The 22,275-nt window shown below is 47.3% G+C and overlaps 1 protein-coding gene across 9 annotated transcripts in view; it reads right to left on the reverse strand.

Moving 5' to 3' along the window:
* NPRL3 (NPR3 like, GATOR1 complex subunit) overlaps positions 1 to 22,275 on the reverse strand; it is a 48,530-nt gene that overhangs the window by 19,834 nt on the left and 6,421 nt on the right. For 4 of the 9 annotated variants that reach the window (XM_037157191.2, XM_037157190.2, XM_037157201.2 and 1 more), the window contains 5 exons: positions 14,997 to 15,066; positions 11,002 to 11,040; positions 6,948 to 7,077; positions 5,079 to 5,153; positions 573 to 726 (listed from right to left, as the gene is read on the reverse strand). In XM_037157191.2, the coding sequence (XP_037013086.1) occupies positions 573 to 726; positions 5,079 to 5,153; positions 6,948 to 7,077; positions 11,002 to 11,040; positions 14,997 to 15,066 (468 nt within the window). The remainder of the gene's footprint in view (positions 1 to 572; positions 727 to 5,078; positions 5,154 to 6,947; positions 7,078 to 11,001; positions 11,041 to 14,996; positions 15,067 to 22,275) is intronic. The other 5 variants (XM_037157193.2, XM_037157195.2, XM_037157194.2 and 2 more) reach the window with 3 other exon arrangements.

The raw sequence follows: 22,275 nt of genomic DNA on the forward strand, positions 1-22,275 counted from the left end.
TTACCGAGGTGCCGACCTGAGAAGATGGAGGCGGAGATTTGTCTCAGGCAGGTGTCTCTCTGCACTTAGAAATGTTGACACAATGCCAAAACCACAGGCTAAATGTATCTGTCAGCAAAAATTATTTTGAAAAAGATTGAACTATTTTATTAAATCTTTAATAAAGACTCAATTCCATTAAGTCCTCCTTTGATGTCGTTGAAAACGAAGAACTAGAAAGCACCCATCTTGCCAGCTCAATATTCCTGCTGGCCCCTCTTATGGCCTCCGCCCCAGGGCAGCCTGTCCAGCAGTGCCAGGGCCAGCAAGCAGTGCCCGACCTACATCAGGAGTCATCATGCAGCACTTGTTGGGCAGGAGAACATTTCGGGCTAAAAAACCAGTTTCAGCACACCAGGAAGGCAGGTCTACGGCTGTGCCCCCAGGGAACTGCCTCTGCACCTGGCGCATGCTCAGCCCAGGTTGGAGATCACGGAAACTCTCAGGAGCTCTGCAAAACCGGATCAGTGTCCTGCCTGGAAATACCGCCTGCTCTGTGGCACTGGGCCGGGAGTAACTCCTGTGGCACTCACCATCGGCCACAGCAGACACCTCATCCTGCAGCGCGAGGATCAGCTTGGCCTCCCGAGTGAGGTACTGGCAGCGGCGCTCCTCGTGCTGCAGCACAGTGGCGATCCGTCGGGAGAGGTTGTGCAGGCAGTTGATCACCGAGGGGTCTGCATTGGCCTGTGGGAGAGGCCACACATGACTTGAACGCAGTGTCCATTCTCAGGTGGTGCTTGTACAAGCAAAATCTCAAACCAGAAAAGAGCCCTTCTCTACTCCCTTTGCCCAGACCTCACTCCAGGTGCCACTGCTGTGTCCAACAGTCCCCTCTAAGGGTCATCCACAAACACCAGTCCACTAAGCATCCTATCGTAGGGGTTGCTGCCTGAATTACAGCACACAGATGGCTCTGTGGGGTCACCCAGTATGGAGGTGGGGTACCAGGCATTTGGAACAAGCACAGAAAGGCTCCCATGCATGTGGCACCACACCCAGGCTGTCCAGGAAGGAGGGCACAGATCAGGCATCTACTCTGGGCCTGGCAGAGGCAGCCAGAGGGGCAGTGGAGAGTACACATCTCTCTACCCACTTGCTGTGTGACCCTGGGTCACAGGTCCCCATTTGAGAAAGGACAACAGTGGCATTTCCCTCACCAATCAGTCAGAAGTGTCAAGTGCTCAAAGGAGATCCCACCCAGAGCAAGAACCCTGGCAGCGTCTGCAGTCACCAGCGCTGCTGCTGGCTCCCGGACCAGACTGGCCGTGTGCAAACTCAGTCACACAGCCCCTGTTACAGCAGGGACACAAGGCATAGAAAACAGAAACACAGAGCTGATTGTTCACTGAACATTTTCTGTCCTCAAGGTTAAGTAGCTCTCCCCAGCAGAAATCACCCTGGCTAACAGGAGAGGACAGCAGGCTCCAGCCACTCACCCCCTGAGCTCCCTCCATACCCCCCCAAATTAACTTTGAAAACTATCAGGGGCCCCAGCCCGGCCAGGCCAAGGGTGGAGTAGGTGGCTTCGGGGTCTGTGAAGATGCACCTTGGAGCAGATAACAGACGGGCTGTGACTCAGGGTTTCGGGAGGCCCACAGGGCAGCTGAGTCATCCTATGGGGCAGAGGTGGAGAAAGGAAGAGGGAGGAATGGTGCCGCTGATTAGAACCTGTGGTGCTGCCTCCCCCTGGGTTTATCTGTCAGATAGGGCCCTGCCTACAAAGTGTCCACAGTAAACACTTTCATCCCCTGGAGCTGGAGAGATTTTCTAAACTCCTAGCAGATCTCATAGTCACAAACAGAGCTGACACCCAACAGCATCCCCATGCTGGGGAGGGAACCCAAGGTCGCTCCTGTGCTATGCCCACACCCCGGGCAGCAAGCCTGACCCCTCGCGGCAAGGGCATCCCCTAACCAGTGTCACCTGCAACATCACAAAACTGTAGGGCCTGGGTCATGGGGAGCATGCCACTGCCTCAAGACAAACACGCTTTTAGAAGAATCTGTGTAAAAACACTCCCGTGGCAAAGCAGAGGCAGATATCATTCCCCTGAAGAAGTAACCAAGTCACACCTGCGAACCCAACCCTCCACTAGAGGTCCCACTGGCTGGGTCATGGCAGAGGTGTCAAATGCTCAGGGCCTGTGTGTCCCACACTCTCAGTGTGCAAGGTGGTACTCACGCAGGTGAGGCCCAGTGACCAGCACTAACAGAGCATGTCAGGGTATACTGTCTGGATGCACAGGCCAGGCACTATTCAAGGTGCCTGCAGAGCCTGAGGCTGTGGTGGCCACACTGAGAGCTACCACTGGGACAAGCCAGCCCTGAGTGGGAGCTCTTAGAAGTGCCACACTTTCTGTGCATGTGATATGCGGCAGCATGAAGTTTATGGTATCACCTGTGAAACTTTCTGTCCCCAAAACTTTTATCCAGGTGCAGTCAGGCCTTCAGAGCGAACACCCAGTTTGCAGGAAATACTGGGACAGACAGCACGTCTGCATGTCTGCCTGTGAGATGAGCCCACACGTGGAGCATCTGACGGCACAAAGGGAGGGGAGAGTCCTGGACTGGTAGGGATCTGGACACAGTGCCCCGTGTGTGTGGGGCGGGGGCTGCTTTCACCCTGGGTCAGTCAGACAGGCCATCCGGAGCACTGCTGCGGCAACTGGGGGGGTTCCAATGGGCCACGTGCTGGTTGATGCCAGCATACGGTGAATTCCTCAGGTATGAAAAGGGTATGCTGGTATAAAATAAATGTCTATTTTTACAGTAATGCCTTCTGAAGTATGTAAGAGTGAAAAGACACAAGGTCTTAGGTTTGTCTTGAAATACTTAAGTAACAAGGCTGGGAGGGCGGCTAGGGCGTACAGGTGGTGAGACGGTTACGGGGTCTCAGAGACAGGTGTAGATGTTTATCGAACTACTCAAAAATTTAAAAAGCGCACATTTCTACATGACTACTGAAAAGGAAAAACGAGCTTGTCTACCCTAAAATACCAACCCTTCACACTACCTGAAATTCCTCCCACTTTCCAACACGATGACCCCCTCTAACTACCCCCTGCCCTGTTCCCTGCTGCTTTTACCTGGAAGTGCCCCCCCCCTTAATGGCTGCAAACATGCCAGTGAGCAACCACCACAACCTTCCCAATCATTCCTTAACTACCAGACACCAGAATTATTTCCAGCCTGTTACTATAAAAATCTTTACACAACTTTAAAATAAGCTTGTTTTCTTGGCTGATGCACAATCCGCTATCACACAGCCCCAGAGACGAGGGCCTGCCTGCCATGTCTGGGGTGGGGCCGTGGCGGCTTCTTGCTGCCCGCCCCCCAGGGGCTATCGGTAGTGACAGGCAGACAGCATTCGTCATGGTTCCTGCTTGTTTGTTTTTTTACTTAATTTGAGTTCACTTTGTGGATTATGGCCTGTGGCAGAGGCAACACATGACTTGTATATTATGTGATTACACAAATAATACAAGAACGCTGTGAAGATGCAAACACTACAGAATGTAGAAAGTAGAAAGTAAAGACCTTTTTGAACCTCATGCCCCCACCACTAACAAATCATTTTGTTCCAACTTATAGTTTCTTATTTTTCAACAAGGTATGCCAGTTTGAAAAATTAAGCTCCATTCTAACGGAGATTTTCTCTCGCATCATTTTGATTTTGAACCATTGACAGTGAGGCCTGTAGTCTCCACAAGAAAGCCACTATGGGAAAAAAAACTCCGTGAGACTCAAAGTGGCATCTAACTTTATAGGTTCTCTTTCTACTCAGTCTCACTTCTGCCACTCCGAAGGTTTTCAGAGCACACCGTTCCCTGTCACTGGAATCCAGGCACCGCCTCACTCATATGTCTGCACAAAAGCCATCAAGTATCACGTGCCTAGCCAGAAAGAACTACTGGGTTCTGTGGTGAAAAGGGACACTGGGGTATTTCGGAGGAATGCCATTACTCACCAGTCACTGAGTACATCCTGGGTATTCCCAAGTCCCTTCATAACAGAAGCCAGTCCTTACCCAGGGGTGCTTTTTATGTTTGATTGGATCCCTCATATTTTAACAGCTTTACTAAAAAGGAATTTCCTGTCACTAGTAAAAACACAACCTCAGATAGAATTGAGAACCATTTAAGAACGATAAGGCTTAATTATTTAAAAATAAAAAATCGTAAGTGCGGTGAGGCTGCGGAGAAACTGGAGCCCTCGCACAGCACCAGCGGGGACGCGCAGTGGTGCGGCCGCTGTGGAGAGCAGTCTGGCAGTTCCTCGGATGGCAAGCACAGAGGTGCCGTACGGCCCAGCAATCCCACTCCTAGATGTACGCCCACAGGAAACGAAAGCACATGTCCATATAAAACTCTGTACATGGGCATCTTTAATCAGCTTACCAATAACCCACAACCTTCGGACCAACCCACGGACATCTCTAACAGCGTTGTTCGTAAGAAACACAAGATGAAAAATACCCAAATGTTCATCAGCAGGTGAAGGGATAAACGAAGTGTGGCCTACCCATGCAATGCAGTACAATTCGACCATAAAAAGGAATCAAATACTGATACCCATGGCAAGGGATAATCTCAGGATCGCTATGCTCAGTGCAAGAGGCCAGACACCAAGGCCATATCCTGTAGGTTCCCACTCACATAAACCATGCAGAACAGGTAAACCCACAGAGACAGAAAGAAGACTGGTAGTTCTAGGGGCTGGCAGGGGGCGGAAGAGAAAGAAAAATAATTGGTCTCCTTTTAGGACAGTGAAAATGTTCTGAAACCTAAATAATGGTGATGGTTACACACCAGTATTACTAGACGCCACCAAACTGCACAATTTAAAATGGTTAATTCGGTAAACTGTATGTGCGTTTTATTTTTAAAAAAGAGAGAGAGAAGGAAACAGAGCAGACCAGTGCCCTGTGGGCTGCGGTCACAGCTCTGCAGCAATGACACACTCACCAGGAAGGAGCTGCTGCTGGTGCCCCCAGACTCTCCACCCTCGCCACCCTCACCGCCCCTTGTGCGCACTCACCCTCAGAGCAAACACCACATTAAAAAGAATCATGGTGGGAGCTTCCCTCTTTGGAGATGGGTCTGTTTTGGAGACCTGTGAAAAAGGAGTAATTTTTTTTTTATTTTTTAAAGGCAATTTATTTAAATAACACTGACTCTTGAAATTTTTTTAAAATAATTCAATCACATTAAATATTTATATGAAAAAAACATTTGCAGTTCTAGTAATAAATGTTCATCAAAATGCCAATGTAGAAACTGGCATCTTAATTTCATCCATGTTATATTTAGACAAGCGGTTCTCAGACTTTGGTCTCAAGACTCCTTAAAGCTACTAAAAATTATCGAACCTTTGTTTATGTGAATTACTTCTGAGAGGCATAATTCTAAATGAACAGAGCCACCACTTCCCAAGAAGAGCTGTTTAAAGCTATTCTACTTTAGGCATGGGAAAAGGTTCCAGAATATAGCAGAACCAAGAGAAAACAGAGCTCGAGGGTCTTGGAGAAGTGATCAGCGCCTTGGCATGGGCTAGTTAGTGGTGGCTGCAAGGACAGTGTGTCACCACTGAGATAAGAAGAGGAAGGTGAGTGCTGCAACCCTAAGTGACAATGCTGGGGTTCAACAGATGGAGGGTTCTCTGCCCAGACCTCCCTGCATTGCCATCGCCAGTGTCCATCTGAGCTCTCCGTCCTTTATGACAAGGACTCAGGATGATTAAGAGGCAGGACAATGCTCAGAGCCAGCAGAGAAGCAGGGCTGCCACTCTGTCATCCAGCCGACGCAAGTCACAAACGCCAAGTTGATCACAAGTGTTTCCACCAGGGGGCATAAGAGGTCAGGGCACCGGCTCTCCCTGGGCCTCCCGACTGGCTCATCCTTGTCCTGTCACTCATTTAGTAGGCCAGTGACTACTGGCAGGCTGCCAGATCTCCCTTCCATCACTCACAGGCCACCATTAGGGGCTAATCCCACCAGCTGGGATTTCAGGGAGGAGAGAGGGTGCTGTCTGTGGGGTGAGGTACGCCCAGCCACAGCCCATGTTTTGGCACCTCCAACCACCTCAGAGCCTCCTTCCATGGACTTAGTCATGGAGAAGATGAAGGACAGCATCGCAGACCCTCAGATTTCTGGATCATATATCAATGGAGCTAAATCTTATATTGTCCTATCAAAGCCCTTTAGAATCAGTAAATCTGCCGCTGATTCTGGCTGTGTGCAAAGGACTGACTGGCAGGTTCTGGTATGCAAATTCCCTTGGGTCAGAGTGCATTCAATCTTGTTAAAAATCACTAGGACTGTAACATTTCATTCATCAAAGAATGTGTATAAAGGATCTAACACAAAAGTAAGTGCTAAATTAAAAATAATGTTGGCTATGGCCCTGGCTGGTGTAGCTCAGTGGATTGAGCACGGGCCTGTGAACCAAAAGATCACGGTTCGATTCCCCGTCAGGGCACATGCCTGGGTTGCAGGCCAGTTCCCAGCAGGGGCCAGTTCCCAGCAGGGGATGCACCAGAAGCAACCATACATTGATATTTCTCTCCTTCTCTCCTTCCCTTCTAAAGATAAATAAATTTAAAAAAATAATAATAATCATGTTGGCTATGATGTCACTTAATAAATAAGAAATGCTTGTACCGCTATACAAAAGCTAGGGGCAGGGACAGAAACTCTGGGGGCAAGAATGCCCATCTCCTCCTCTGAGGGACCCACCCTCAGGGCCTGTGTGGACATGCCGCTGACAGCAAGCAGCTGACCAGGCCCGCGGCACAGGGGCTGCCTTCACTCGGGCCAGCGTCGGCCGCCTCTCCCTGCGGGCCCCCAGCCAGGGCGGAGCGGGCCGGCCTGCCCAGGGAGAGCCTCGTCTGCTCAGGGCAGCCCTTACCTGCCCCAGTGCATGCTGCAGGAGTGTCGGGTGCCCGACAAAACGCACATTATCAATCTTCAGTTCAAACTTTTGGCCACACATTTCAGACTTGGTTGCCAAAATTGTTGCCAGAATGACATCGGAAAACCTTAAAATGAAAAAGAGGTGGAGTGGAAATAAGTGAACACAGTGTCGCAGTCCCGCACCTGCTGCCCTCAGAGAGGAAGAGCCTCAGTACATTGCAGCCTTGTGCGCAGAGCGGCCTGACCCCACTGCTGACCTGGGAGCCTCTATCAGTTGCCTTTTGAAGCAATCCCCAAGATTTGGACATCAAATCACCAAAATTACAAGGTAAAAGGCATGAGAAGCACAGACTGAAGGCACATGCTGTCAATTTTTTGGCATGCTCTATGAAATTCAGGAGAGAAACAAGTTGCAGTTTGCTTTTAAAGGGAGAACAACAGCTGAAGCTGGCGCTGCCCTGAGGAGCTGCTCATAAGACTCACAGGTCAGGGGCTCTACCCCCAGGCCCAGGTTTAGCAGGCTGCACCCGTCCACTCCAGGAACCCCAACCCCTCAGTGCTGTGTGGAGGGCACGGGCACAGCACCAACTGCAGTGTGCTCACTACCTTCCTCAGCACAGCTGCCTGGCCCTTCCCTTAGCCTGAGCACCTGCACCTTCCAGTTTTGATTAGGGAGGAAACTTTTTTGTTTTTATTTTTGAATCTTTGTGGGAGCTTTACTCAAATGGCCGGCGATCTGAGAAGACTGCGGGTTCATACCCTAACAGACTGTCTTAATTTCCATTTAAAAATGCCCTTTTTATAAGCAGAACAAAGTGTAAGTGAAGGGCTTGAAAGTCAGGGAAAAGTTAATTGGATTAAAAAACTGCAGTATTCTCGCCCCGGGCAGTAGTCTTTATCTGTGTTCTGGGGAGGAAACGTTTAAGAAACAGAAGACATGCAGACCCACTGGTTTGACTGAACGAAGGATGCCCAGGACTGTGTGTCACACAAAAACAGGAATGCCTATGGTGCAAGTGAGAGTGGATATGGAAACGAGTTCACCCCTTTGCAAAAAGCACCTGTACACTTCTGTTTTCTTACTAGCAAAGCCGCTCCTTCCTGCCCTGGGACGCAGGGGGCGGTGGCAGGGGGGTGGTCTGGATAAGGGAGGGTCCCCACAGGGAGGAGTGCTGGGGGGTGAAGTGCAGACTCTTATCTCAGAGCCCAGGCTTGGCGGGTGCCTCCAATTTAGAAACACTGATGTGCCACGTCTGAGCTGCAGCCAGAGAGAGACAAGTCCTGTGCTCGTCCCTCCACCTGGGCATTTCTAGCATTCAGGTTGGGAGGGCACCCTGTACTGGTGAAGTAGCTCCAGTTCCCCCAGGGCCATGTTCTGCCCTGGCCAGAGAGACCCCAACAGTCCTAGTCGAGGGCAGAGTTCCAGTGTGTGTCCTGGGCCTTTGCTGAGGAGCTACAGTGTATCGGGCACCATACCAGATGCTTTTCACCTGAAGGGCCTCATGCGGGAGAGGGGAGCGACTAATACCATGTCTCTCCATTTTCTAAAGAAAAAAGATGGTCTGCCACAAACTGCTGCTTCAGCTCAACCCTAAGATAAAATAACAAATGACTCGGATAAAAGGATCTAGGAAGGGGGCCGTTTGCCCTGGGCTCCTTACACAGGCAGGGCTCACGGCCTAATGTAGGAGGAACCTGGAGCCAGCCTGCAGCAAGAGCCCTAATGACAAACCAGCAACTCAAACTGCAATACAAGGAGCTAAGGGACTCTTTCCACAGATGGCAAGGGAGCCTAGAACTGCTAAGGCCTTGGGGAGGGAGGGCATCACATTGGCTTCCAGACTTTCCCAGGACTGACATGGTCCTCTAGGTATCCTCCGTGGCCCTATGGCCCCAGACAAACCAGATGTAGAGGGTTTGCCTCTTGCACAGTCAGCGCTGCACTCGGCCCTTTCCACACCAAGGCTGTCAGAGACACAGCTCAAGTCCTCAGCCACCCATCATGGGTCTCTCTTCCCCGGAATACTGCTCTCTGGAGTGATTAAACCAGAGATGGAAGATTCCAGTATCTTAGACCAGAGGCATTAATTACATGCTTTCTTAAAAAACTAAATGGTTCACTCTGCCCTATATAACTCCTGTCTGAGGGACATGGTGATGGTGAGCAAGAGCTCAGGGCAATAAACCCAAACACACACACTTCTGCCCTAATGACTAATCCAGTGCCCACATTTCACATCTTATCTGAACAAAGAGCCCCTCCACTCTGCCAGCCAAGAACTCCAGGACACAGAGATAAGTTATAGAAAACAACTTTCCACTACTCCAGAGAGTTCACCTTTTCCTGTGATACCTAAATACCGCTATTAAAAAACTCTGTTCTGCCATGAAGACCCACAGAAAAGCCTCAGCCCTGGCCCTCAGCCACCAGCCCAAAAACCTAAGTCAGTCTGGCTGTGGGATGGGCCCTGAGATTCAGGGGCAAGCAGTGCTGGTATAGTGAATATCTATAAATATTCAAATCCGAAAGCACCCTTCCAAGAGCCAAAGAAAAAGTACTTCCCCTCAAGACCAGAAAGGCCAGGATCTACAGAAGGAGCCAACTGCAAAGCCATGTGCTGCTGAAGTTAAAAGCCACACTGCCCTCTCTTGTCAGGGAGGGCCCTCCGGGGTGGCCAGGAGGATAGTAAGTCTGGCTCACACAGAAGTCCACTCACCACTGCAATATCAACATGTATGATGAAAAAAACACTTGGTGCCCTGGCTGGTGTGGCTCAGTAGACTGAGTACCGGCCTGTGAAGGTCACTGGTTCAATTCCCAGTCCGGGCACCTGCCTGGGTTGTGAGCCAGGTCCCCAGTTGGGGGGCACACAAGAGGCAGTTGATCAATGTTTCTATTGCACATCGATTTTCCCTCCCTTTCTCCCTCCCTTTCCCTCTCTCTAAAATAAATAAATAAATAAAATCTTTTTTTTTTTTAAGAAAGAAAAAACAGTTGAGTGGCCTCACCCTTTATATAGTGTATCTGTTGACATAACATTCACAAAGGCACAGAGTTATATCATGAGATTTGGGAGTTAGGAGACATAACTGTTATAAATAGCAAACTGCAGCAAAAATAAATGACAATATTTGTTTGTTGTTTTCCAAAATTTACAAAAGTCCTTTTCTCCTGTTTTGATGGTAAAAGTCCTGGCAAATATATTACACACAGTAAAACATCTGTTAGGAAAAACTGACATTCCTGGAATAACTTAGAAATTAAAAACACACACACACATTTAGGAAGATGAACAAGCCCAGCTGAAAGACAGACCAAAACCTTCCATTCCTTCTGAAACATTTGGGATCAGGGCTTGCTCTCTGGCTTGGCTAAAAACGGGGAGGGGGGCGGCATGAAAGGGAGCTCGACTCTGCCCCCTCCCATGACAGGGGCTCAGAGATGCTTGGTGTACCTTCAGTGCCGTGGAGATGCCCTGTCAGGGAGGTGAGAGGGTCCCACTTACTCACGCCCTCCTGGAGAAGTGCCATATAAAACTCTATGGGTACATTTTTGCCTCTAAAGGGCACACACAACAGCATCTAAGCTCAAGCATTACATTTAACACCCAGCCCTTGGGAGAGGCCCCCACTAACCCCCTCTGAGAAATGAAGGCAAGGAGCAATAATCAAGGATCTCTCTAGAGGGCCAGTAAGCTAGGGAGATAAGAAACCCTGCTCCTACCACCCTCACAGGGCCACTGGTGCCTGCCTGGAGGAGGAGGAGGTCTGAGTGCACGCCTGGTCCCATAAGTTTTTCTGGTGCCAGCCAACCTTGCCTAGGCCTCTTGGGTAACATGAAATGCTAAATAACTCCAAATGGAGAACGGGCAGGGGCTGTGGGAAGCCTAGGCACTCAGAGGGATTGGGGCAGTGCAGTTGGAGCGAGAGCCTGTGTGCCTCATTAGTCATTCTTCAACACTGAGGGAAATCAGGAGTTAAGCACAATTACAAGGAGAGAAGGTAGCAGGAATCAAGACAGAAAGATGGTGGAGAAGTCTTGGTCTTACCCTGCAACCAATTGCTCATCGGTTGGAGGACATGGCTCGCTGAAATGGGAACAGGACCATCAAGACCAAACAAAAACACATTGATTTTAAAAATCACAAAAATTTATAGTAGTTTTATTACAACAGCATTAAAGACTAACAGAAGTACCACCATTAAGCATTAACTGTTGAAGTCAAGGCTATGCAACTTACCAGACAACAAAGGATACAGACACTCCCCAAGGTGAATGAAGACTTACCACATAGTTTTCTCACCAAAGCTCAAACTCTCTCACATAAACATAGACTGGGCAAGAGTGAGAGCCTGTTTCCAGAAGCAGGAGCAAGGCCAGAAGACCTGGGCCACAGCCTAGCCCTATATGGACTGGCTAAATGCCTACGCACAAGAATTTAATCTGACAAACCATCTCAAAAGGACCCAATAAGATCCCACAGGTAAAAGCCTTATGAAAACCACAGAATGCCACTGAGTGTCTCAGCCCCAACTCTTGGGGTGCTGTGACTGCACGGCTGATCTCGCTAAGTTATTCCAGAACAGGGCTGGGGCAAGGCAGTCACGGCAGATCGGTATATATTTATGTTGGAAAAAGTCTGAGACATCTGCATTACCCAACCCGAGCTTTTTTAGAAAGTGTATTTAAAAGTTAAAGTTCCCCTACAGAGGTCTGTGTCCTGCGATACGCTGCCCTCCGTGTTCCCTGGACAGAAAAAGCAGGCCTGGGCCTCCCAGTGCAGACAGCCTTAGAGTGAGAGCCCGCCCGATGCCATGCCATGGCTGCCGGCCGCCCTGCTGGGACTGCCACTACCCACAGCTCTCACCAAGAAATACACATTGCCAAAGACCTATGCAAGAGAAACACACAATGAAGAACCCTTTCTTTCAGCGGCTCCCAAACATTAACTCATCAGTCTGTACAGTGGTAAAGGGGTCAGACATTTTATGGACGTTCCCAAGACCACCAGGAACTCAGAATCTGAAGAAGCTTGAGTGGAACTCCTACAACTCTATCTCCAACAACTAGACAGTCATGGCAAAGTCCCAGTGTTTCATTCCCTTACGAGGGAGTGGTGGTGGCATGGTGAACTCCACAGGCACGTCTCATGGACTGGTGTCTGCCCCTCTGAGGGACACAGAGCCATCAGCAAGTACTCTCCACCAACACAGATGCTCCTGTGACTCCTAGACCTGGGAGGGAGAGGCCAAGCTGCCTTGCCACCTGCAGGTATCTTACCAAAGAGGCTCACCGTCTAAGGAATGTGCCCAGGATCATATACTGTAGGACGCAGAGTGATAATCAGAACCCTGAACCTGCGCCTGTCCCAGCACACTGCCCTGTAGGGACATGCCAATGTGGGCACTAGCATGGGCTCGGCTGGGCCAGGAAAAGGGAAGGGACATACCCAAGCTTGGGGACAACACTGCTTGTCCACATTCTTGTGTATTGACCTCAATTCTAGCAAGCAGGGCATCTTACTAACATATCTCAACACGCGTGCCACAGGCAGAACTATCAGAGAGGCCCCGGCGAAGCCCACATGCACATGGCAGGGGGACATGCGTTATGGCACACCCGGCCAAGACCCCCTCCAGCCGAGGGCACGACTGTGCCTAAATGTACACCCACTGCTTCCAGAAAGGTAGCCAAGTCTGAGAAGGGCAGCAGAGCCACCTGGTTCCAATGCCCCACAATGCCAACAGAGAAATAAAGGGTAGAGACAGATACCCTCCACAGCTATGGGAAAGTCTTCTGGGCGATGTTTAAAGCAAAATGACTTCAGAGTGTTTTGAAATGGTACCAACTCCTCTCCCAGCCCCCGGCATCTCCTTCTCTGAGGCAGTAGCCAGAACACTGCTTGAAATACAGAGAGGAAGCCAGAAGTGACCATCCACATCAGGACGGGTTGTGCCCACAACAGCCTTTCTGACGAAAACCAGGCTTCCCCTCGCACCTCCCCTCATGGCTTTGTCTCTGCCAGGGTGGGTGATTACCCAGAGACGGAATCAAGCGTGAGCAACCTGGCCCCTAACGCCCAACAGAGAAGCCTTGAATTCCAAGCCTTAGAGACAACAGACAGTATCTACTTTCTTCTCTCCCTTCTGAATCCCAGTAAGTTTTTAAAAAGTGACAGTTAATTCTTATACCCCGAAACACATCATCTTGATGACACATCTTATAAAACCAGCCTACTCTCTAAGCCAGTGCTGTCCAACAGAACTTTCTAAAGTGGCAGAAATATTCCCAATCTACGCCATTCAATATAGTAGCCACTGAGTACCTGAAATGTGGTGAGTGCAACTGAGAAAATAAATTTTCCATTTCATTTAATTTCAGTTCACTTCTACTTAAATGGCCACAGTGGCCAGAGACTGTGACCCTGGGCAGCACAGCTCTGCACCCTCAGTTCTCTAAGGCAGGCCACCGTCACGTGCGGCAATCACCCACGTGGCCTGTAACACTGCTTCGGTCTGGCCAGCTGAGGAGTGGGAACATTCCACTGGTTCCAGAAGAAGAGTGCCTCTGAGAACAACGAGGGAAAACAGGGAATGGGTATGAGGCACCCTCACTGCAGGACGCCAGGAGGATGCCTGAGGCATGACAGTGCTTCCCCAGGTGCCAGGGGCAGAGCAGCGGCTGGGCAGGCCTATGTGACAAAATAAAGCTGGGGCCCTGAGGGTATTAACATGTATCTCTGAATGTGTGGAGAGTGGAGAATAGGATCAGCAGATGCTGTCATGTGCTAACATCACCAAATGACATTACCTCGTATTATAAGCTTCTGGAAATTAACTGCAGGAATTACGTGCTCCTGGCCCTCTGTGTAGACCAAGAGCTCTTCCTGAGTCTTCACGCCCTGAGCCTGCTCCTCACGGCAGTGGAGCCTGAGAGAAGAATGGCAGGCAGCTGGCCAGCCCTGCTTGAAAGTAGTCTGTGGCACAGGAAGAGGACAAAACACACCCACCCCATGTGCAGGGGCAGAAAGCTTTCTGTGTGCCCATAATAAGAGTTTGTCCAAGTTTCCAACTTTAAAGGACAAGACAACCACAGACCTGGACGTCACGCAGAAGGACCCATGGAATGTCCAATACCCTCCCACACCCTACTCCCTCCTGCTGGTCCCTCCTCCAAAGCCTGGTCCCTTCAGAGACTGTCACTGGTCACTTCGGAGGCCCCGACATGCTCACACACACAAAAATTAAAACCACACCCTCGGAACCGCACAACACTCTGGCAGCTGCGGTGCCCTGTCAGAGCTCTGGGGGAGGCTGTGCTAGCAGCATGCACGGTGAAGGCCCAGTGTGGGGAGCTCAGCCACTTCCCCCTGGACTGCAGAGGCTAAGCCCTTTTGCTCACAAACACCCCAGCTATGTTAGGGGAACCAATTTATAATCTTTCCTCGCTCACCTGGGCCTGTGTTACCATTTACTAAGCTTTAAAATGAACATAAGAAAGGAGAAGTGCTCATTTCTCATGTTTGTAGGATATCCCTTCCCACAGAGAACAAAAGGGGGGGAGCATACGCAGAAAGGAACAAGACCCACTTCTCATCTGCACTGCAAACAAGTGAGGGTCAGATCAGCTCGATTCTCAGCCCATAACCCCACCTGGACATCCCGACCTGGACAGACTGTACTGCACCCAAGCACCTACATCTAACCTTCAGGCACCCGCTTGAGGAATAAGGTCTGAGGACAGCACTGGGGTCTGCTTTCTTCCATGTTCCTCTCATAGGACGTAAATGTCCCACAGAAACATGGCCTCGGCCATTCTCCAGCCTTCTTTACTGACCACGAAGCCCACAGCTAGAACATGTGGCCAAATCATGCAGCAAGCCAGAGACTGGCAAAACAACCCCCAGCCCTGCACTACCCCAAACACCCACCAAATGAGAAAAAAAGAACACCGGGTTTCTCGAGGGAAATGTCCAGGTCCACAGGAGGCAGGGCCTCCCCCAGGGCAGGACCAGCGCCACCACAGTGGCTTCGGAGGCCTTACCTGGAATCCCCGTCCTGATCCTCAGCATTGTCCCTGGTGTTGTTCACAGCGTATCTGCTACGGGGCTTATCTGAGTGAGGGTGAAAAGGAGACAATGGCTAAGAAACTGGGGTCCATCCACATACAGAGGACTGCGGAATCAGTACAAGTGCTGGCTTTAAAGTGGGGTACATGCACACGATGGACTACTAATCAGCCATAAACAAGAACAAAGCTCTGACACAGGCTACCATGTAGACGAACTTAAAAACACTATGATAAGAAAAAAAAATTGGACACAAAAGGACCAATACTGCACTAATATAAAATATCTACAGAAGACAAATTCAGAGACAGAAAGTAGATTTAAGGTGACCAGAGGCTGAGGGCAGGACAAATGGGGAGTCACTGCTTGGTTACAAGCTTCATTTGGGGTCATTAAAAATTCTGGAAATGATCCTAATTATATAATATGGTAAACTGATTATGGTGACTATGATTAATGTCACCCAAGTGTACATTTAAAAATGGTTAAAATGGCACCCTGGCTGGGTGCCTCAGCTGGTTGGAGCATCATTCCATACACCAGAAGGCTGCAGGTTTAATCCCTAGTCAGGACAAGCACAGGAGGCAACCAATGGATGTTTCTCTCTCCCTCTCTCCCTCTCTCCCCTTCCCCGTTGCTCTCTATTTAAAATTAATGGATATATCCTCAGATGAGGATTTTAAAAATTAGTTAAAATAGCAAATTTTTATTATATATTTTTACCATATTAAAACATTTTTCAAAAAAATATGGCTTCCGAGACTTCCGCCAAGACGGAGGCGTAGGTGGAAGCACTGTGCCTTCTCACACAACCAAGTTTAAAAACAACAAAGTTTTAGCCACAAAAAAACAGCCAAACCACAGAAAATTGAACTATACAGAAGTCTGACAACAAACCCTTCAGCCAAACCGGTAAGAGGGGCAGAGCCAGTAGCAGAGCAGGGTCGGGCAGGAAAGATCCACCAGACCAACGCGGGCATGCAACCCAGGCACACCTGCAGCTGTGGACAGATCCCAGGTGTGGAGTAGCGGGCGGACCCACTGAGGGCTCAAGACGGTGGACTCACTGAGGGCTGACCACGGTCACATATTCACACACAGATAAACCGGTAAAGGAGCAAGCAGTGAGACAGACTGTGCAGGCCCCAGTGGTGGGAAGCGGCAGAGAGAACTGCCATTATCCCTCTCTGACCCCACCCCCACATACAGCGTCAAAAACCAGGGACCTGGGTGGCCTCTCTCTGACCCACCCCCACATGCAGTGTCATAACCCAGCGACCCAGGCGGCCCCTCCCTGATGAACACTTAAGGCTCTGCTCCTCATACGTAACAGGCGCGAACAGATCAAAACATGGCTCAAGAAGAAGGGCCCCAGAGCCCATAACTCTAAGCAACCAAGAAATAGCCAAACTTTCAGATGCACAGTTCAAAACACTGGTGATCAGGATGCTCACAGAACTGGTTGATTTTAATCACAAATTAAAGGAACATATGAAGGCTAAACTAATTTAAATGAAGGGAAATGCACAGGAAACCAATAGTAATGAAAAGGAAACTGGGACTCAAATCAAGGGAGCAGACCAGAAAGAGGAAAAAAATGACTGAATAGAAAAAAATGAAGAAACAAGAATTCAAAAAAATGAAGAGAGGCTTAGGAACCTTCGGGACATCTTTAAACACTCCAACATCCGAATTATAGGGGAAGAGGAACAGCCACCAGTGGAAAACTTATTTGAACAAATAATAAAGGAGAATTTCCCCAATCTGGCAAAGGAAATAGACTTCTAGGAAATCCAGGAAACTCAGAGAGGCCCAAAGAAGTTGGACCCAAAAAGGAACACACCAAGGCACATCATAATTACATTAGCCAAGATTAAAATGAAGGAGAGAATCCTAGAAGCAGCAAGAGCTAAGGGGACAGTCACCTACAAAGGAGTTCCCATCAGACTGTCAGCTGATTTCTCAAAAGAGACCTTACAGGCAAGAAGGGGCTAGAAAGAAGTATTCCACATTCCAAGTCATGAAATCCAAAGACCTACAACCAAGATTGTTCTATTCAGCAAAGCTTTAATTCAGAATGGAAGGGCAGATAAAGTGCTTCTCATATAAGATCAAATTCAAGGAGTTCATCATCACCAAGCCCTTATTATATGAAATGTTAAAAGAACTTAACTAAAAAAAAGAAGAAAAAAATGAACAGTGAAAGGACAGCAAACTCACAGTTATTAAGAACCACACCTAAAAACAAAAGCAAACTAAGAGGACAGCTAGATCAGGAGCAGAACCATAGAAATGAAGATCACATGTAGGGTTAGCAACAGGGGAGTGGGAGGAGAAGGTACAGAAAATAAGTAGCATAGATGGTAGGTAGAAAATAGATAGGGGGGAGGGCAAGAATAGTATGGGAAATATAGAATCTAAAGAACTTGAGACATGTGGTCATAAACTAAAGGAGGGAATGGTGGGGAAGGGGTGTGCAGGGTAGAGGGGAATGAAGGGGGGAAATAGAACAACTGTAATGACATCATTAATAAAATATATTTTAAAACATATATATGGCTTTCAATAAGTTATGGTAACATAGGAAATGCTTTTGCTACTATTAAGCTAGAAAAAGGGAATATATATATATAAACATATACATACACACACAGACACACACACATGCTCTCAGTGTATGATGTCAACTAGGTTGGAAAAAGCACAAATAAAACAAAGAATTTTTACTTTTTAAATTTTTAAGAAGATTTTACTTACTTTTAGAGGGAGGAAGAAAGAGAGACAAAGGAACATCAATGTGTGGTTGCTTCCCACGTGCCCCGTACTGGGGGGAGGGGGGCTAGCCCGAAACCCATGCATGTGTCCTGACCAGGAACTAACCTTGCAACCTTTAGGTTCACAGGCCAGTGCTCAATCCACGGAGCCACACCAGCCAGGGTAAAACAAAGAATTTTTAAATGCCCACATACCAGTATCTTTCATATACACAAACAACAATACTTTATCAGACCTAAGGATGAACTTAACATGTTTATCAAGAGTACCTTCATCACGCATAAGAGGCCCATAAAGAAAATAGAAATGCCAATGAATAAAAGAAGAATGAATAAAAGATAAGAATGAATAAAAAAACACACTATATTCTTGAATGGGAAGATCTGACATAAAGATACCCTTTCTTCCCCATAAATCAACATGTTTAAGGTGACCTCCAAAACTACACCAAAGCCTTGAGAGCGGGGGTCTAACAGTCAATACTAACATTTACAGGGAAAAGTAAGCAAGAATTGCCTTACAGTGCTGAAAAATAAAAGTAACAATAGTGACTAATTCTGTTGGTATATAACATAGTATAAAGTTACAATAATTCATCAGTGTGGAACCCACACACAAACATAGATTACTGGGAGACATAAGAAAGATAAAAAATAAACTCAAATAAACACGTGAATTTAGTATGTGAAAAGGTGGCAGAACCAATCAGTGAAAGCAAGGTGAATTATTCTTTGAAATGATGCTGGGACTAGGTAGTCATATGAAAGAGAAAATTATGCTGGCTTTTGAATCCAACACTCCCAGCTACAGGGACCCATGTTCCTACGTCCTTGCTCACCCACCACAGTGCCTGCCCCTCAGGGCTCCAGCAGGCAAACAGGAGGCACATGCACAGCTCTCAGCAAGTGCCCCCAAAGTACCAACTCCCAGGAGGAGACTTCACCTTACACCAAGATAAACACATTTAAAAATGAGACAATAAACGTTTGACAGAAAAATATGAGACTCTTGTTAATAATCCTGGGAAGGAAAGGCCCTTCTATGTATAACAAACTTAGAAACCACAAAAGAACAGATTAAAATCTTGACTCCCACAAAAATCAAAACTCTATGTGGCAAGAACATCCATGCAGGCAAACTGGCTGAGTATGTACAGCGTTGTTACACACAAAGGCCTATTTGTAACCTTAATAGTTAAAGAACTCCTTCAAATCTGTAAAATAAAAAAAAAAATCAAACAACCAAAGAAGAAATTAGGCAAAGGTCATTCACTAAATAAATTATAATAGGTCGTTTGCTAAAAAAGGAAATACAAATGGCTCTGAAAACAGGGAAACATGCTCACTCTCAATCCGAGACAAATGCATGGTAAAACTACTATCAGATAAAAAATTTTTAAAGATTTTACTTATTTATTTTTATAGAGAGAGGAGGGAGAAAGATAAACAATGATGTGCGAGAGAAAAATTGATCCACTGCCTCTCACATACCCCCAAGCAGGGACCTGACCCACAACCCAGGCTTGTGCCCTGACCAGGAATCAAACCAGTGACCTCTCTGTCTGCTGGAGGATGCCCAACCCAGAGAACTACACCAGTCAGGGCAGACACAATTTTTTAAAAGATCTTATTTATTTTTAGCCCTGGCTGGCGTAGCTCAGTGGATTGAGCGCGGGCCTGCGAACCAGAGTATCGGAGTATCGCGGTTCGATTCCCAGTCAGGGCACATGCCTGGGTTGCAGGCCAGTTCCCAGCAGGGGATGCATGAGAGGCAACCATACACTGAAATTTCTCTCCCACTCTTTCTCCTTCCCTTCCCCTCTCTCGAAAAATAAACAAATAAAATATTTTTTAAAAAATAAAAGATCTTATTTATTTTTAGAAACACAGGAAGGGAGAGAGAAAGAGAGGGAGAGAAACATTAATTGGTTGCCTCTTGCACATGCCCCAACCACAAACCAGGCCCACAACCCAGGCGTGTACCTTGACATTTTTAATTGAACCGGCAACATTTTGCTTTGCAGGATGACACTCAAACAACTGAGCCACACTGGTCAGGGCCAGATAATTTTTCACCTATCTCTTTAACAAAGAAAAATCCGATCTATTAATAATAACTATGTTCTCCCAGGCAAGAAAAAGCTAAGAGTTCACCACCACCAAACCAGTATTACAAGAAATGTTAAAGGGACTTCTTTAAGAAGAAGAAAGGGAAGGGGGAGAACATAAATATGATTAATAAAATGACAACAACTAAGCACCCATCAATAATCACTTTAAACGTGAATGGATTAAAAGTTCTAAACAAAAGACAGGGTAGCTGAACGAATAAGAAAACAAAACCATACCCATGCTGTGTACAAGAGATACTTCAAACCCGCAGACAAACACAGACAGAAAAGTAAAGGGAGGGAAAAAGGAATTTCAAGCAAATGGAAACAAAGAAAAAAAGCTGGGGTAGCAGTATTTATACCAGACAAAATAAACTTTAAAACAAAGGCTATTGCCCTGACTGGTGTGGTTCAGTGAGTTGGGCATCGTCCTGAAAACGGAAAGGTCACTGGTTCCATTCCCAGTTAGAGCACAGGCCTGGGTTGCAGGCCAGGTTCTCGGTTGGGGGGTGTGCAAAAAGCAAAGGTTTCTCTTGCACATGGATGTTTCTATTCCTCTCTTTGTCCCTCACTTCCCCTCTCTCTAAGAATAAATAAATAAAATCTTTTTTAAAAATTAAAAATAAAATAGGCTACAATAACAATGAAAGACATTTCATAATGATAAAGGGATTAACCCAACAAGAGGATATAACTGCTGTTCACATTTACGCAACCAACATAAAACAAATATTACCAGACATAAAGAAAGAGATCAATAGTAATACAGTCATAAATGGGAATCTGATGTCCCAATGACATCAATGGATAGATCTTCCAGACAGAAAATCAACACAGAAACAGCAGCCTTAAACAACACATTAGACCAGAAGGACTTAATTGACATTTTGAGAACACCTCAAAGCAGCAGAGTATACATTCATTTCAAGTGAACATGAAACATTTTCCAGGATAGACCACATGTCATGCCACAAAACAAGTCTCAAGAAGCTTAAGAAGAATAAAATCATATCAAGGATCTTCTCCATCCACAATGGTATGAAACTAGAAATCTTGCAACAGCATGGATGGAACTGGAAAGCATTATGCTGAGTGAAATAGGCCAGGCATTGAAGGACAAATACCATATGATCTCACCTTTGACAGGAAGCTAAACAATAAAACAAACAAGCAAACAGAATAAAAACAAAGACACTGAAATAGAGAACAAGTGGGCAGCGACCAGAGGGGAGAGGGAAGGGAACATAAGGGGAAAAAGAGGGAGGGATTTTGAGGAACAAGTATGAAAGACACAGAGATGAGGACTGGGGGGGGGGGGAATGGGAGGGAGGGGGAAGACAGGGCGGGGGGGTGGGGTGGGATGGGAGAAATAGATGAAAAAAAATGTACTTGAAAAGTAACTAAATAAAATTTAATATTAAAAAAAAGAAACTAGAAATCAATTACAAGAAAAAAAATACACACACAAACACGTGTGGCTAAATAACATACCACTAGGCTAAATAACATACCACTAAACAATGAATGGGTTAACAATGAAATCAAGGGGAAAAATCAGCTCTGGTTGGTGTGGCTCAGTGGACTGAGTGCTGGCCTGAGAACCAAAAAGTCACAGGTTCAATTCCCAGTCAGGGTACAAGCCTGGGTTGTAGGCCACGTCTCCAGTTGGAGGTGAGCGAAAGGCATCAGATCCATGTATATCTCACACACTCACTTTCTCTCCCTCCTTTCCTCTCTCAATAAAAATAAATAAAATCTTTTTTTTTAAAGTTAGAAATCAAAAGATACTTTGAGACAAATGAAAATGAAAACACAACAACTCAAAATCTATGGAATACTACACAAGCAGTCCTAAGGGGGGAAATTCATAGCAATACAGGCCTGCCTCAGGAAACAAGAAAAAAATCTCAAGTAAACAATCTGGAGGACTTCTACCGAGATGGAGGTATAGGTGGAAACACTGTGCCTTCTCACACAACCAAGTTTAAAAACAACAAAATTTTAGTAACAAATAATGCAGCCAAAACACAGGAAATTGAACTATACTATACCGAAGTCCGACAACAACGAACCCATCAGCCTGATCCGTAAGAGGGGCAGAGCCAGCGACTGGCCAAGAGGGGTAGTGCAGGAAAACTCTGCCGGAGGGACCCAGGCACGCCGGCAGCAGTTGGCAGATCCCAGGCGTGGGGTTGCAACAGGCAGACCCAGTGAGGGCACAAGGCAGCAGGCTGACCATGGTCACGCATTTGCGCACAGATAAACCAGGCAAAGGAACCAGCAGTGAGACAGACTGCGCAGGCCCTAGGGGCAGGAAGCGGCAGAGGGGACCTCCATTGCCTCTCTCTGACCCCACCCCCACATACAGC

The sequence above is a fragment of the Artibeus jamaicensis genome, unplaced genomic scaffold, assembly GCF_021234435.1.
Source record: "Artibeus jamaicensis isolate MK-2021 breed Jamaican fruit bat unplaced genomic scaffold, CSHL_Jam_final contig_700, whole genome shotgun sequence".
Taxonomy (NCBI): domain Eukaryota; kingdom Metazoa; phylum Chordata; class Mammalia; order Chiroptera; family Phyllostomidae; genus Artibeus; species Artibeus jamaicensis.